Source organism: Apteryx mantelli, chromosome 12, assembly GCF_036417845.1.
Source record: "Apteryx mantelli isolate bAptMan1 chromosome 12, bAptMan1.hap1, whole genome shotgun sequence".
Taxonomy (NCBI): Eukaryota; Metazoa; Chordata; class Aves; order Apterygiformes; family Apterygidae; genus Apteryx; species Apteryx mantelli.
Window position 1 is genome coordinate 2,448,212 of NC_089989.1, and position 13,396 is coordinate 2,461,607.

Consider the following 13,396-nt stretch of genomic DNA (forward strand, 5'->3'; position numbering starts at 1 on the left):
TCAAACTGGGTTGTACCAACCTGTAACTGGTCGGAAGGTATTTGTTCCTCCCCATTCCACTCTAGCTGTTAAGAGCCATAAGATTTCAGCTGGAAACCAGTAAGGGCAAGAAGCCAAATAGCTGAAAGGAAAGCACTTAAACAGAGGAGAAAACACAGGGACACCCCTGTCTACTGTGAAACTGTAACGGTGTCATTTCCTAATACTGAATCAGAAAGCCGTGAATGAGACTATTTTAATTGTTCACCATGCTTTCTATTAGGAGTAGGTAATTCACATTTACCAGAGTGAGGTCAGCCAAGACAGCATTATCTCAGAATAGCTGACTCATTTTAAAAACACACCCGATCTTGTAACAGGGTGTATCAGTCTGTTGAAGACCAAGAAGGGTTGTGGCCCTACTCTTTGAGAAAAACAGGAGCAAGTAACAGGACTCAACTCTTGCTGGAAGGAGAAAATTGTCTTCTATTTTGATGTTATTTGGGTGGACTTGCCCTGCTGTTCAAAAAAAGGAAAGGCATTTAGCATCTTACTCAGGACTGCTGCAATGTTCCTAGGCCTGGCTGGCAGCAGGTAAAGCCAGCCTACAGAACTGCCATGCGGACTGACGGTAGGGCACCATCTGCCAGGAGAGTGCTTCTCTGAGCAGACATTTACAGTCTGAGCACATCATCCCCTCCTTTCTTTTCCATGGGGTAAATGGATTTCTTTGGTGTTTCAGTTTAAAGCAGTTTTTAAGTCCTTGAATCATCATCTGAATTCTTCCCAATTTTCCTACTTCTCAAGCACAGGCTCCATAAACAACATAAAGCTTTGTAACAGTGATTCTACCACTGCTATATACAGAGATAATACTATATCCTTACTCCAAATCCATCTTTTTATTTAAGATCCAGTTAGCTCTCAGAGCCTCTGCATAACACACATTGATGACTACCCACTGTAACTCCCAAATTATTTTCGAAGTTGTTGCTTTTCAGGACACGAACTCCATCCTGTACTTCTCCTTCCATATTTGTTCTTAGCCTTCAACTATGGCCTTCAGCTGGATGATATTTCATTCAGTTTATCAAGCAACATTAAAAGGTCTGTACATAATAAAAATCACAATTTACTTCATTATTCAAACCATTGTTGTTAAGTGAAAATTTAGCAACAGTGCAAATGCTAGTTAAACTTGCACACTCCCACAATTAAAAATTATTTCTAAAGATTCCTTAATATACTTACAGACTCTGTTAATGATATGAGAGTAGAGCAAATACGTGAATTTCTGATGCTTGGATTAGTTTTATGAATGTAAGAAGGTGGGACAATTCACATGAGCACAGAGGAATGAGACAACAAAACCAGTAAGGACCACTTGTGACCTTCCAGACTCCGATTCCAGAGGTTAGTTAGCTAGAGTAAGAACACCATTCTTCTTCAATAATGAACACTGACAAATTAATCTACATAATATTTTCTAAAGCAAAACTCAGGTTTCCTTTCTCCAGCAAATCGCAACTGAAGAGAGCAGATGAGCCACTGAGGTTTTGCCAAGTCAGCACTGGAAGTAAGATTAAAAAAAAAAAAATACAAAGTCCCCATTTGAGACAGCTTGTCTGAGCTTAGGAAGAAGAATGCCCTGGGTCCCCACTAGCCTTTCCTCTGGTCTATGCAAGCAGGCATAATACAGATAATTTGTATTGGCATGCCCTGGAATCACAATGTATCAAATTATCAGTGGAGCAAGATTCAATAATTACAATTTCTGATGGGAGAGAAGCCCAACTTGGCTTAAATTCAGTGAGGGGCTAGACCAGTGTTTTGCTTTGTTTTCTTTCTTTCTTTTTTTTTTTTTTTAGCCCCATGATACAAGGAAGACAAACCCAAAATTCACGCTGCTGAAGGACACATTCAGTGTCATTTCTGTTTAGGCAGAAGCCACATCCTTGATCTCTGCTCAGTTTCCTCATTCTTTTCCATCAGGATATACTACTCTAGAGAATCACAGAATCACAGAATGGTTGAGGTTGGAAGGGACCTCTGGAAATCACCTAGTCCAACCCCCTGCTCAAGCAGGGTCACCTAGAGCACATTGCACAGGATCGCGTCCAGGCGGGGTTTGAATATCTCCAGAGAAGGAGACTCCACAACCTAATGTCTAAATCTCTTCCCAAAGGGTTATCTTTCCAGACAGCACTTTCAAAATTCCCGAGAGCTCCTCAGCTAGTCACTAGGATCTGTTTTCTCTTCCCTTAGCAACTTGAAATGTCCTTCTCTAACCAGAGCCATGAGAAGAGGGATCCATAACGAAACACATGTAAGAAAATCAAGGATAACAGACAAAAACTACATCAAAAGGTTGAGGATGTCAGTCTCAAGAACAGAAAGAGAAACTTCAACTTACCCCTCCAAACTAGTATTAGAAGGATTTGTCTTGCTTCAAGCTAGATTAGGCAGAGAATTCTGCTCTCCCACAACCATCCTATTAACTTCACATCCTTCCAGATGTCCGAAAACCCTCTAACCACATCAGGCACCAAACTGCATGGTGAAAAGGCTCAGGTTATTACATTACAAGTACTGTCCTGCCAGCAAGTAATACTTAAACCATACTGCCCACACAAAGTATGTCAGCCTTCTCCTGTCTGGAGATAGGTTCACCCTGGGTGCACCCTCCTGGGCCTCAAACTGCCATGGGGATGAGATCTCCTGTGCCCCAAAGGATTTTAGCATTGCTCTGAGGTCCACAGACACCCTCGGGATCCTCTTCTGGTGGCCTCTCCCTCCAGCCATCAAAGAGATGCAAGGAGAAGCCAGGTCACCAAGGCGAGATGCCCACCCTAAGGGAGCTGCCAACCCCGCAGCACAATGGGTGAAGACCTGGACAACAGTTATGGGGGCAACGGGAGGGAGGATTCACCCATCCCACCAACGACAACTCAGCACCAACAACCGTGCCCTACAAGCGCCCGTCTTCTGCTGCTGCTTACAAGCGCCACGGGGACAGCTGCGGCTGGGTCTCGGCCCGCCACCCGGACGCTGTGGGGCGGCCATTGCTACAGCTCCCGAACCGGGCTCCGAGGCGCCGCGGCCGGCAGCCGCTGACGGGAAGATGGCGCCCTCCTCCCTCCCCCGCCCCCATTCGCTATGGCGCCCGCACAGGCAGCCCCGCCCTGCCCCTGCCGCCCGCGCAGGCGGCCCCGCCCCCCGGCGGAGGCGCGCTGGGCAGCGCGAGCGCACGCAGTTCCTCTCCGCGGCCCCGCGCTCTTCCCGCTGCGCATGCGCGCGCAGGCGGACGTCCGCCCGCGACGGGGCTTGCGCACCGACATGGCGGCCGTGGCTGAGGGCGGTGGCGGCGGCGGCGCGCCCCCGTGCCCGGCAATGCAGCGTGCCGAGCTGGGGCCGCTGCTGGCCATGGCTCTGAGGCCGGGGGAGTCCTGGTGAGCGCGGCCGGCGCGGCCCTCCCTCTCCGTTCCCCTCCCTCCCGTTTCCTCCCGGTGGCGGGGCCTGGAGGAGCGGCCGGGCCCTTGCTGAGGGGCCGCGCCGCCCCGCCCCGTGCCGTGTGTTGCAGGTACCTGGTGGACAGCCGGTGGTTCAAGCAGTGGAAGAAGTACGTGGACTTCGACAACCTGGACATGTTCGGCGTGGGCGAGCCCAGCCTTTTCCCCGGGCCCGTCGACAACTCGGGGCTCTTCAGTGGTGAGTTCCACCCGGCGGCGCTGGGCCCTTGCGGAGTAGTAGAGCCGGCTGCGGAGCTAGCGGGGGGAGAGGGGGTGCGGCGAGTCACGGCGGCCGCAAGTAGCTCATGGTATCCAGGTTGCTCTTACCTCGCAGTTCAGACTCGTGTAAGTAACTTTCTTGTGTTATTAGAATCCGAGTTTTTTGTCGTGCTGCTTTCACTTCTGAAGCTGTGTGTTTTGGGAGGATGCAAATGACTGTCCTAAAGGCTGTAAGCAAGGAGACTGGTGAGGTTTCTGCTTGCCCTTGGGGAGTGCTGGTATCCCTTAGAACGATGGGAGTACATTGTTATTCGTGTCTCAGCTCTTTCTCCCTGTCTCGACTCGCTTAGTCATTTTATTGGGATGTCTTTGTAGTAATGGTCAGATAACTGTTCCTATGTAGATTTTAGCGATGTATGTGAATAAAAATCTACATGTGAAATAACTTAGTTTTTGGTAGTTAAAAGGGAGTTGTTTCAAAAAGCAGAAGGGTACCTGGTATGTGGAGTTCTGAAGTATCTGGCTTCCTCCAGGTTTCTGTGATAGTATATAAGTCCGTATCGTTGTTTGCTTGTCTTTAGTACTTTTTCCCTTACAACTTAAGGAATTCCATACCCTTGTTGGTACTTTTACTGATACTGACAAACTATTAATAGAGTGCAGTACAGCTTTTCTGTGGTGTAGGTAAAGGAATGTCGGCCCAGAACCTAGGTCTAATGCAGGGCCTCCCAGCCACAGAATTGGAAGATGCTAATCCCATGTGCTTTGGTTTTCTAAAAGCAATATAGAATGTTTCTCAAGAGTGAGGAAGAAAAACATATCCTGCTCCATTTAGACATCGTATCATTCAGAACTTGCTGCGTGATGGAGACTTCAGAGTCTTTCCAGAGGCAAGGTCACAAGTGCTCCTCTTCATATGGGCCCTTCTACAAACATCTGTCATAACCACATTTTCTAATATTTATTAGGGGACCATCTGTCAGTTTTCTACAGATTTAAAGCAGCTTAATTTATCTCTGTTATAGTTTATAGACATAAGATCTACGCATTGAGTGTCTTAAACGTCTGTAGTTCTTGAGAAGAAAGAATTCTGTTTCAGGTCATGCTTGCTTTCTTTTTCCTTTTAGATCTAGAAACTCAGAGTTTAAAAGAACACCTCATTGATGAACTAGATTATGTATTGGTTCCCACTGAAGCCTGGAATAAATTAGTAACTTGGTATGGTTGCATAGATGGACAGGAGCCTATTGTAAGAAAAGTAAGTATGGGTGAACCAAATTCTCTTCTGCTTTCCTTATTTTACCTCTGCAAAATTTAGATGGTGGTTATTGTGCTAGTTATGAGTTAAGATAGGATGCTCAGCACCTCTCTGGAGATAATAGCATGAGGTGCTTTTGCCATGTCTGAAAGAAGATGACTTTCTAGTATTACAGTTAAAAATGCCTACATTTTAATCAGTTTTAATTTGATGGGTTATATGGGGTGAGAGCTATGAACCTTGTTTGGGAACCGTTTTGCACTAACAGTTGTTTGAACCAGTGCAGTACTTTCTTGTTGTGTGGAAAAACTTGAGCTTTATTGAAAAATTCAAGTTGTTAGGTCAAGCAGATCAGCCTTCCTGGGCAGGAAGCAATGTTGGCGTAAGTTGCCTTTTAATCTTAGATGGCTTATGGATTCCTCTGGTGTTTTTTTGTTCTTTGTTTTCTCTTCCAAAATTCTGTGATTCTAAAATCTGAAGAGGTGAGGCACATTTTTAGTTTTAATCTCAAAGTCTATAAGATGCTCTTATTTTTGTTCTACAAATGCAGTCCTGAATGAATCCTGAATCTATTCTGAAAGGTAAAATTCACAAGTCACTCTTTTGAAATCCCCAGCCAAGCATTTGCTTTACTGGTAAAATGTTTTCTGTTTTTATTTTAGTCATTGATTTTTATGCTGATTTAATTGAGCAATGCCAGTCTATTGAGTACATAGACTAATCACTACACCGAGAAAACAGTGTTAAAATAATGTACAGAATTAATACTGCTTAAGTTTAAGTTGCATTATCTTACAGTAAGTGCCACTTCAGTGTATGCAAGACCCAGGAAAGCGTGGCACCAGAATGGTAGGAGGAAATAAAATTCCTCTCTTACAAACCCACCCATGCTGATGAGTGATGCTGAAATGTTGTCATTTAGTGTGGACTAGAAATTGTACCTAATAAGAAATGCTGACATCTTCAGACAGCTTGAATGATCACAGTTTCTCTCTTCATCCTGCGTTCACTCTTTTAAATATTAATACAACAACTCCCATGTAAACTAACTAGAAGCGGGGGAAGACAGGTGGAAATGAGTTGCACCTTATGAAGGTGATGATTGTGGTATTGATAAAAACAGTATAGATTTTCTATTCCTCATAGAGTACCCGAGGGAAACGCTAGAACTACTGCTGAACACTGAATCTCTAAGTAAGGACACTAGAAAGCTTTCTTTCATGAACTGGCAACCCATTTTCACAAAACCTGACCTATATTTACATAGCCTTCTTGCTAAAAAATTCAAAAGTTGGCTAACAGATCTGAAAGTTACTGGGAAATAAATGGGTGATGGCCTTGACTGCATGAACCTCCTTTTCTTGGGGTATTAGATTCGAGTATTCAACACCCTAATTGTTGGGCAGGAGAGTTTACAGCTAGTGTTGGTTTTACAGTCAGGTGATGCTGAGTTATCATGGTCCAGTGAAGAATAAACTTTGTAAGTTTTGAATTGCCAGAAGAGTTTCAGTATTTGATGTTAACCTGGTAACAGAAGTGGATTTTGACGTAAAAATTCTTGAAATAGAGTTTAATAATAGGTTTGTGGGGTATTAAAATCTCTTGTAAAAACTGTAAGGCAAAAAGTCAGTGGAACATAGAGCAGAAAACTTATAATGATGACAGCCTTTGCAGTGGGGAAATGACAGAAAAATCAAAGAATAGGCTTGGAGATGAATAACAATTTCTAGCCACAGTCATGTATCTGAATATGAAGTGGTCAGTATCTTCTGGCAGGATTCTCCAGATGGCATTTAAAGTGACATATTTAGACCATTAAAGGATTGTAAGTTCAATCCTTTCCTAAAACTAGATCAATTACAATTCATGTGTCAGAATATCTGTAGAAGTGCGATTTAGGAAGAAATTCTTTTTCAGGCATCTTGTGATTTTTACAAGCTGGGATTTCTTTCATCCCTGGGCTCCTGATGATCAGAGACAAGTACGGGGGATTACTCTTGTAGTACAAGAGTAGTACAGGTGTTCTAGTAGTTTTGTAGTAGTCTGGTGTACAGGTGTTCTAGTGATATTTTGTACTGTGCTCTCAGGGCAATCTTCTGTCAGGTCCTAACAGAAAGTGTATTAATGCACAAAATAGACATTCAAGCTTACTGTTCTCTATACCAGTGTACCCAGCTCGCTATGCAACAGGATGACTTGTTTCACTTCGGCAAACTTTGTACAGAGAACAAATTAGCTGTTCAGATGCTTTTAAAAGGCATCTGCAGGCTATTAGGACAGATAAATGGAAATAAGAGTCTGTAACAGAAACACTGATTTGATCAGAAATTTCTTCCAGGAAGTAGTTCTTCCATTTCTGACTACAGTTCTCATCTATTTGTTCTTAACACTAGAATCACAGAGAAAGGAAAGCCCTGTTTTCTGAAACTGCTTCTGCAAAAGAAATTGAAAACTTGTGAATCGGTTCCTTTGATTCTATTCTGTTTTTTTGGGGGGGGGGGTTGTTTTTTTTAAAGCCCTAATTTGCCTGCCCAGAAGTTGTTTAAACAGGGATTTTTTCTTTCTGTTCCTGTTGAAACAATAAAATACTGAAGATCTTTCCAAATGTATTTGTTATTTATTTGCCTTTGAAGCAGTACCTTATGTATCTAACACAAGTCTATAAAAGCTCAGAAGGAAAGTATTGTCCCCCCGGATTCTCACAGTGAGTCCTAGTTCTATTTTTCCTTTCTTTCTAGAACTGAGTAAAGTTTACTTTCTGTAACCCGACATAAGTTTTTAAATGGAGATCGTAGCAGTTCTGGTGGCATGCAAAAGAACTGTTGCTTTTAAAATTTGTACCTGCTTGTTAAAATATGTGGCTGTTCCTAATAGCTTTTGTATGATGGGATTGTACTGACAGTCCACTTGTTGTTTGTATTTTTTCGAGTGAGACTTCCTCTGTCTACTTGCACAGTGCCAGCAATCGGTGAGACTGTTCAGCCCAGTTTCTGCTTCTGGTATATACATCTTTAGCTTTACCCGCTGATATCTATGAGCCCACACACCAACTTCTTTTTTTCTTCCCTTGATCTGAATTTCACTGGCTTTATAACTGCAAATAATTGAGGTTTATTTTATGGGCTAAATTTTAAAGCATCTATTTCCAAATTGATAAGAAGTTCATACACTTCAGCACCTGAGAAACAATGTTTTTTGCCAGTAAAATCTTAAATAGCCTACACTAGCTTTCTTTTTAAAAAAAAGAACTTGATGTTGCTTGAGTGTTGCAGAAGGCTTTGGGATTGTTCTGTGGTTTGCTTCAACAATGAGAGGAGGAAGAGTGATCGTAATATTTAAATTAATAAAATTGCAGGTTTAAAAATAATTCACCTATATCTAAACATGTAACTTTAAATCATTATCAAGGTGGAATCTCAGCAATAGAGCCAGAAAATGAAACAAGTGCAACAATTTTCAAAATAGAAGAGCTTAGTACTGTGCATCTGTTAGCTGAAAACTTGACTCAGGATAAAGAGAAATGGTTGTTGTTTGAGCATAGGGGAGTTCTGACATCCGTTGTAACTTCCACCATAGTGCTGAGATGTCACAGTATGTTGTGTGTTTTGCAGCTAAGTTCTTTTTGTCCTGTTGCACCACAATCATCATGTAACTGGCCTCTAAAACATAGTGGAATAATGTGATTTGTGGTCTGTAGCTGAAGAATGGTATCTAGCTTTAGAAGATACCTTTGCTTAAAAAAAAAAAATCTGAAAGTTAGTGGGATGGGCAGATGTATCCATTGGAGTATTCTCTCAAATGTGAAAGTGATTTTAAAAATGGCTTCAAAATAAAGCAGGCTTGTCAAAGGAAATTCTGCCATATTGGTTTGCTTTTGCAGAAAGAGGAGAGTGATGCCCCTTCTGTATACCGTGCAGGAAAATAATTCGTTCTTTGTTGTATGGGCTCCCTTCTAATAGAAGGGATTTTGTTCCAACATTCCAGGTTTGTTTCTTTTTTATATAAACCTTAGCCAAAGGCTAGATGTAAAAGGTAAATATTTTAGAATGCTCTGATTGGGTGCTTAGATTTTTTTTTTTCCACCTGTAATTAGCTGACATTACCAGTTCAGCTATGATGATAGACCTTTGGAGCTTTCTAGTGGGGAAGGAAAACAGTGGGATTTCTTTCATTAAAAAAAGAAAAATTAAAAAAAAAACTTAAAAAAACCCCCCCTAAATTGGCAGAGGCTGTGACTTTGATCTGGACTTCGAAGCAGTGTTCACTTTAGGATTTGACTTGCCAGACTCTTAAAGACATAAGACATTTAAGCAAATGTAGTTTATTCAGGACTATTCAGTAAAGGATTTTAACTTTCTTGTTTGTGTTATTTGGCCTATTGCATCTGCCTTCTGTTCACAGGTAGTGGAATATGGTCTGTTTGTGAAGCACTGTAAGGTCGAAGTTTATCTTCTTGAGTTGAAACTTTGTGAGAACAGCAATCCTGATAATGTGGTGAGCTGCCACTTCAGCAAAGCAGATACTATTGGTAAGTATCTCTCTGATATTGAGAGCTGTGTTCTTATATTCCCTCAAGATATTTTGGCCCTTCCAAGAAAGAGGTTGATGAACTGGAGCAAGTCTAGTGGAGACCACCGAAATGGTTGGGGGTGGAGCACATGATGTATAAGGAGACGCAGAGGGAAGGGAAAGCTTTGTCACTAATAGCCTCCCGGTACCCATGAGGATGTTGCATCAGAACATGGAGTCAGGATCTTTACTGAGATACAAAGCAAGAAAACAGGGGACAATACTCATAAATTGAAACAGTTCCAACTGAATGTGATGGGAAAAAAAAATTTCCCTGAGGGAACAGCTGAACATCCTCCCAGAGGAGTGGGGAAATCTCCATCCTTGGAGGTTTTAAAGACCCGACTGGATAAAGCCCCAACCAGCTTGGTCCAAATTCAACGTTAACCCTACTTTGAGCAGGTTGGACTACAGGCTTCCTGAGGTTCCTTCCAGCCACAGTGATTCTATGTATGCAATGCAGTGAGTCAATGTTAAGAGCATTAAGGAGCTTGTTGCTAACTAACCTATCCTTGAGAAACATCCATGTTATTCCTGTGTAAAGCAGTTCTAGCTCTGGTTCTCCTCTGGCTCCTTCTTTCTTGTGTGTGAATATTTTAGCCATTTTATTAACGACTCTTCCTGCCCAACTATTCTTTCTGAAATTTGGCGTCTTTATCTGTGTCATTCCTTGTATTTTCCCGTGTAAAAATGCTGAATGTCAACTATGATGCTGTCCATAAAGATGCTCTTTCACTTTGCTGGTACGTAACTGAAAACACTTCCTGCTTAAACCTGTGTTTTCAAATAATAGCTTGTTTCACAGAAGTTGACCTTTGGGCAGAAACTTCTCAACGTGACCCATTATTGGATTGAGTGTTTGACACAGGCATGTACGACTGAAAATAAAAGTTTTTAACTTCTGTTTAGTTTCAGACTAAACGATTGAGAATCTAGATGAGCAATTGTAGCTTCCACGATACATTTTCTACTCATAAGGTATTGATGGATCAAGGATGTACCTCCTTGTTAAAAGTCTGGCTTGTCCCTTTTTTTTTTCAAAAGCACTCATGTTTCAGGCGTTCTGTTTTGTTTTGTTTCACTCTCTCCCCTCAAACAGCTACCATTGAGAAAGAAATGAGAAAATTATTTAATATCCCAGCTGAAAAGGAGACTAGGTTATGGAACAGGTACATGAATAACCCTTGGGAGCATCTCAGCAAGCTGGATAGTACTGTGCAAGATGCAGGGCTCTATCAGGGTCAGGTAAGGGGCCTTTTTTTTTTTTTTTTTTTTTTTTTAAACTGATCACAGTAAATGATGGCAGTATACCCTAATATGCTCTGCAGTTTACGATGTATGTTTTCTTGGGTGATGCTTTATCTAAAAAACTTGTTTTTTTAGATTCTCATGTACTGTATTCTCTAATATGAAATCTATTTAATTCCCTTTTATGTGTTTGAAGCAAACATTGAAGAAGTGATTATTAATGATTTTGTATATATAGTAGAATTAGAATTAGTAGAATATAATGATTTTGTATATATAGTAGAACTGCAGTTATCTGTTTCTATTTCATGAACTTTTTTTCAGATTGTTCTAATAGAAGTGAAAAATGAAGATGGAACGTGGCCTAGACAGTCTCTTCTGGCAAAGTAAGCATATTTGAATGGGTTCTGCTATTTTGTCCAGCTTGCTCGCTTGGTTTTAGTGACAATTTGTTCTCTGTGAAAGCCCAGTTGTCTCTGGTTATTGTAGGTTTCTTTCTTCTGGGTATTTTGAAGGAGGAAATAAAACCTTGATTGTAAATATTCTTTGTTTTTTCTGCTGCCAGTTTCTTGTCTTAGCAGCCTTCTTCCATTTTAAAGCCTGTTTCAAATAGGCAGTGTAAGGATTAAATAGCTTATGCTTGTACAGTGCTTAGGAGACAAGCAAAGTGCTATTTATGTTAAGCTAGCCTGCTTAAAAACCTGCCTCTGTGGACTGCACAGTCAAATAAAAATTTGTCTCTTACTATTGTAGAACAAAAAGGGTGTTGGAATACATTGCCAAAGCATCTAGAAGTGAGTACTCTGAGTTTTGGTAGTTCCTCCTTAAAATGGATATAGAAATAGCTTGACTTCCTCCCGTACCCCCCAAAGGAGAATCAGAAGCCTGTAGATATTGACACAGCTCTTGCTCATCTCTTCTCTAAATTAAAGAAATAAGAGATAAGATGGGGGCTTGATGAAATACTGGCTGTCTATTTAATGAATGGTGTAGAAAGAAAGTTGTATGCAGTGATGACGAAGCCCTCTGTATCCACTCTCGTACTACAGAAAGAAAGTAAAGTGCAGTGAAACTGAAGTCATCAGACTCAATACTGATAATGAACATGTTTTTCTGTACAATAAAATTAGCATGTGGAACTCTCTGCCAAGAGAAATTGAGATGAAGATCTTACTAGCATAAAATTTGAGGACTGGATCAGAATTGGGTTGTCAGTGGAACCTATCTTAAGATGATACTCTCCCTTTGAGATATAATGCTTAGTAAATGGGTCATGAGAATGTCCATAGGGTTACAATGAACTTTTTGTAAGAGTGCAATGTGAAAGGTGCATAAATACTCATCACATACGTACATACATACATACATACATAAAAATAAAAAAAAAAATCAAGTGTTACTTGACAGCTGCAGGGAGGCAGCGATGTACAGACCATAGTGCTAAGTCGGTCCCAAGCTAGAGTGCTAAGATTTTTGTTTCCACATGAAGCAAAGCTAAAAAGGAGCCCTGTACCTTTCCCAGACATCAGTTGTCTTTTGTTTTCAGTAGCTAATCTGATATGTAAACATAAGTATCTCTAGTGATATTTAAGTGAAAATGGTTATCAGTGTGCAAGTTAATATTTTCTTATTCAATAGGATTGTTTATTATAATGTAGAACTCATGAAATTGTTTGACTTGATGGGTACCTGCTGATGATGGTGGTGGAGAAAATAGCAACAAGTCATACCAATAGGATTATCTGTTCCTTTGTACTTTATTCTGGCTATTTCCTTTTCCCTTGTCTCTGTTAGTTAAAGAAACTAAGCATGCATGTTCTATGTGATTTGTTTTCCTCACTTAGGTGGGTGCATTGGTTTAGAAAGTTCTGTTCTCTGACTGTCGTGTCCCTTGTTTAGTCTTGTAGGTTAAATGCATAATATCCATTTGTTCAAAAACTATTTGGAAAGATAAAGAGGGGAAGAAGCAGCAGGCCAGCTAGATTTCCACTGCTCTTCAGGATTGACATTGGTGTGTGCTGATCAGCCTGCAAACTGCTGATCAAATGATAAGGGCCTCTTTATATGGCCAGGGAAAAGGTGCCTTTGAGGAGAATAGTATGCTTTGATGTCTTTGGATCAGAACAGTCTCTGTTGGACTAACATTATGTCATCCTACACCCTACTCAGCTGTGTTGTGTAAGGCAGGTCAGGAGAGAGATGATCGGACTTAAGCTTCCTTCTGTGGTTGAAATGGAAGGAGAAGGGAGTTGAGCACTTGCTCTTCCATAGGCATATGCAAAAGATGCCAACAAACAGTGAGCATTTTCCTGTTAGGTTTAACAATGTCTTCCATGGCCTTTTATATCTTTAAATTAATAGTATTGTGCAGCAGTGGATAACCCCCAAAATGTGTGTGAATCATACTCATACTGCCAGAAGTGTGAGGATGGCTGTACTGGATTTGGACCAGGTGTGCCCAGTATCCTGCCTCTTAGTGTGGGCAGTAGCAGATGCATGTAAAAAGAGAGTCCCTATAGGAAGAGTTTATAAATAACAATACACTTGCTGTGGTATACTGCCGTCTTCCAGTAGCCTGCAGTTCAGACTTTTCCTGAGACAGTTGAGTCTACAT

At 41.3% G+C, this 13,396-nt stretch overlaps 1 protein-coding gene and 1 long non-coding RNA gene across 5 annotated transcripts in view; one reads left to right on the forward strand and one right to left on the reverse strand.

Moving 5' to 3' along the window:
* Positions 1-866: 866 nt before the first annotated feature.
* Positions 867-3,116, reverse strand: LOC106491144 (uncharacterized). Its single transcript, XR_010885419.1, has 3 exons — positions 2,979-3,116; positions 2,393-2,529; positions 867-1,088 (listed from the first exon to the last, which is right to left on the reverse strand). It is a non-coding gene; the product is annotated as an uncharacterized lncRNA (long non-coding RNA).
* A 151-nt stretch (positions 3,117-3,267) lies between these two features.
* USP4 (ubiquitin specific peptidase 4) overlaps positions 3,268-13,396 on the forward strand; it is a 51,191-nt gene continuing 41,062 nt past the window's right edge. For 2 of the 4 annotated variants that reach the window (XM_013950687.2, XM_013950688.2), the window contains exons 1-6: positions 3,302-3,428; positions 3,560-3,687; positions 4,835-4,965; positions 9,367-9,493; positions 10,634-10,779; positions 11,107-11,168. In XM_013950687.2, the coding sequence (XP_013806141.2) occupies positions 3,316-3,428; positions 3,560-3,687; positions 4,835-4,965; positions 9,367-9,493; positions 10,634-10,779; positions 11,107-11,168 (707 nt within the window). In that variant the 5' untranslated portion in view covers positions 3,302-3,315. Of the gene's footprint in view, positions 3,429-3,559; positions 3,688-4,834; positions 4,966-9,366; positions 9,494-10,418; positions 10,513-10,633; positions 10,780-11,106; positions 11,169-13,396 lie in introns of those variants that run through there. The other 2 variants (XM_013950686.2, XM_013950689.2) reach the window with 2 other exon arrangements.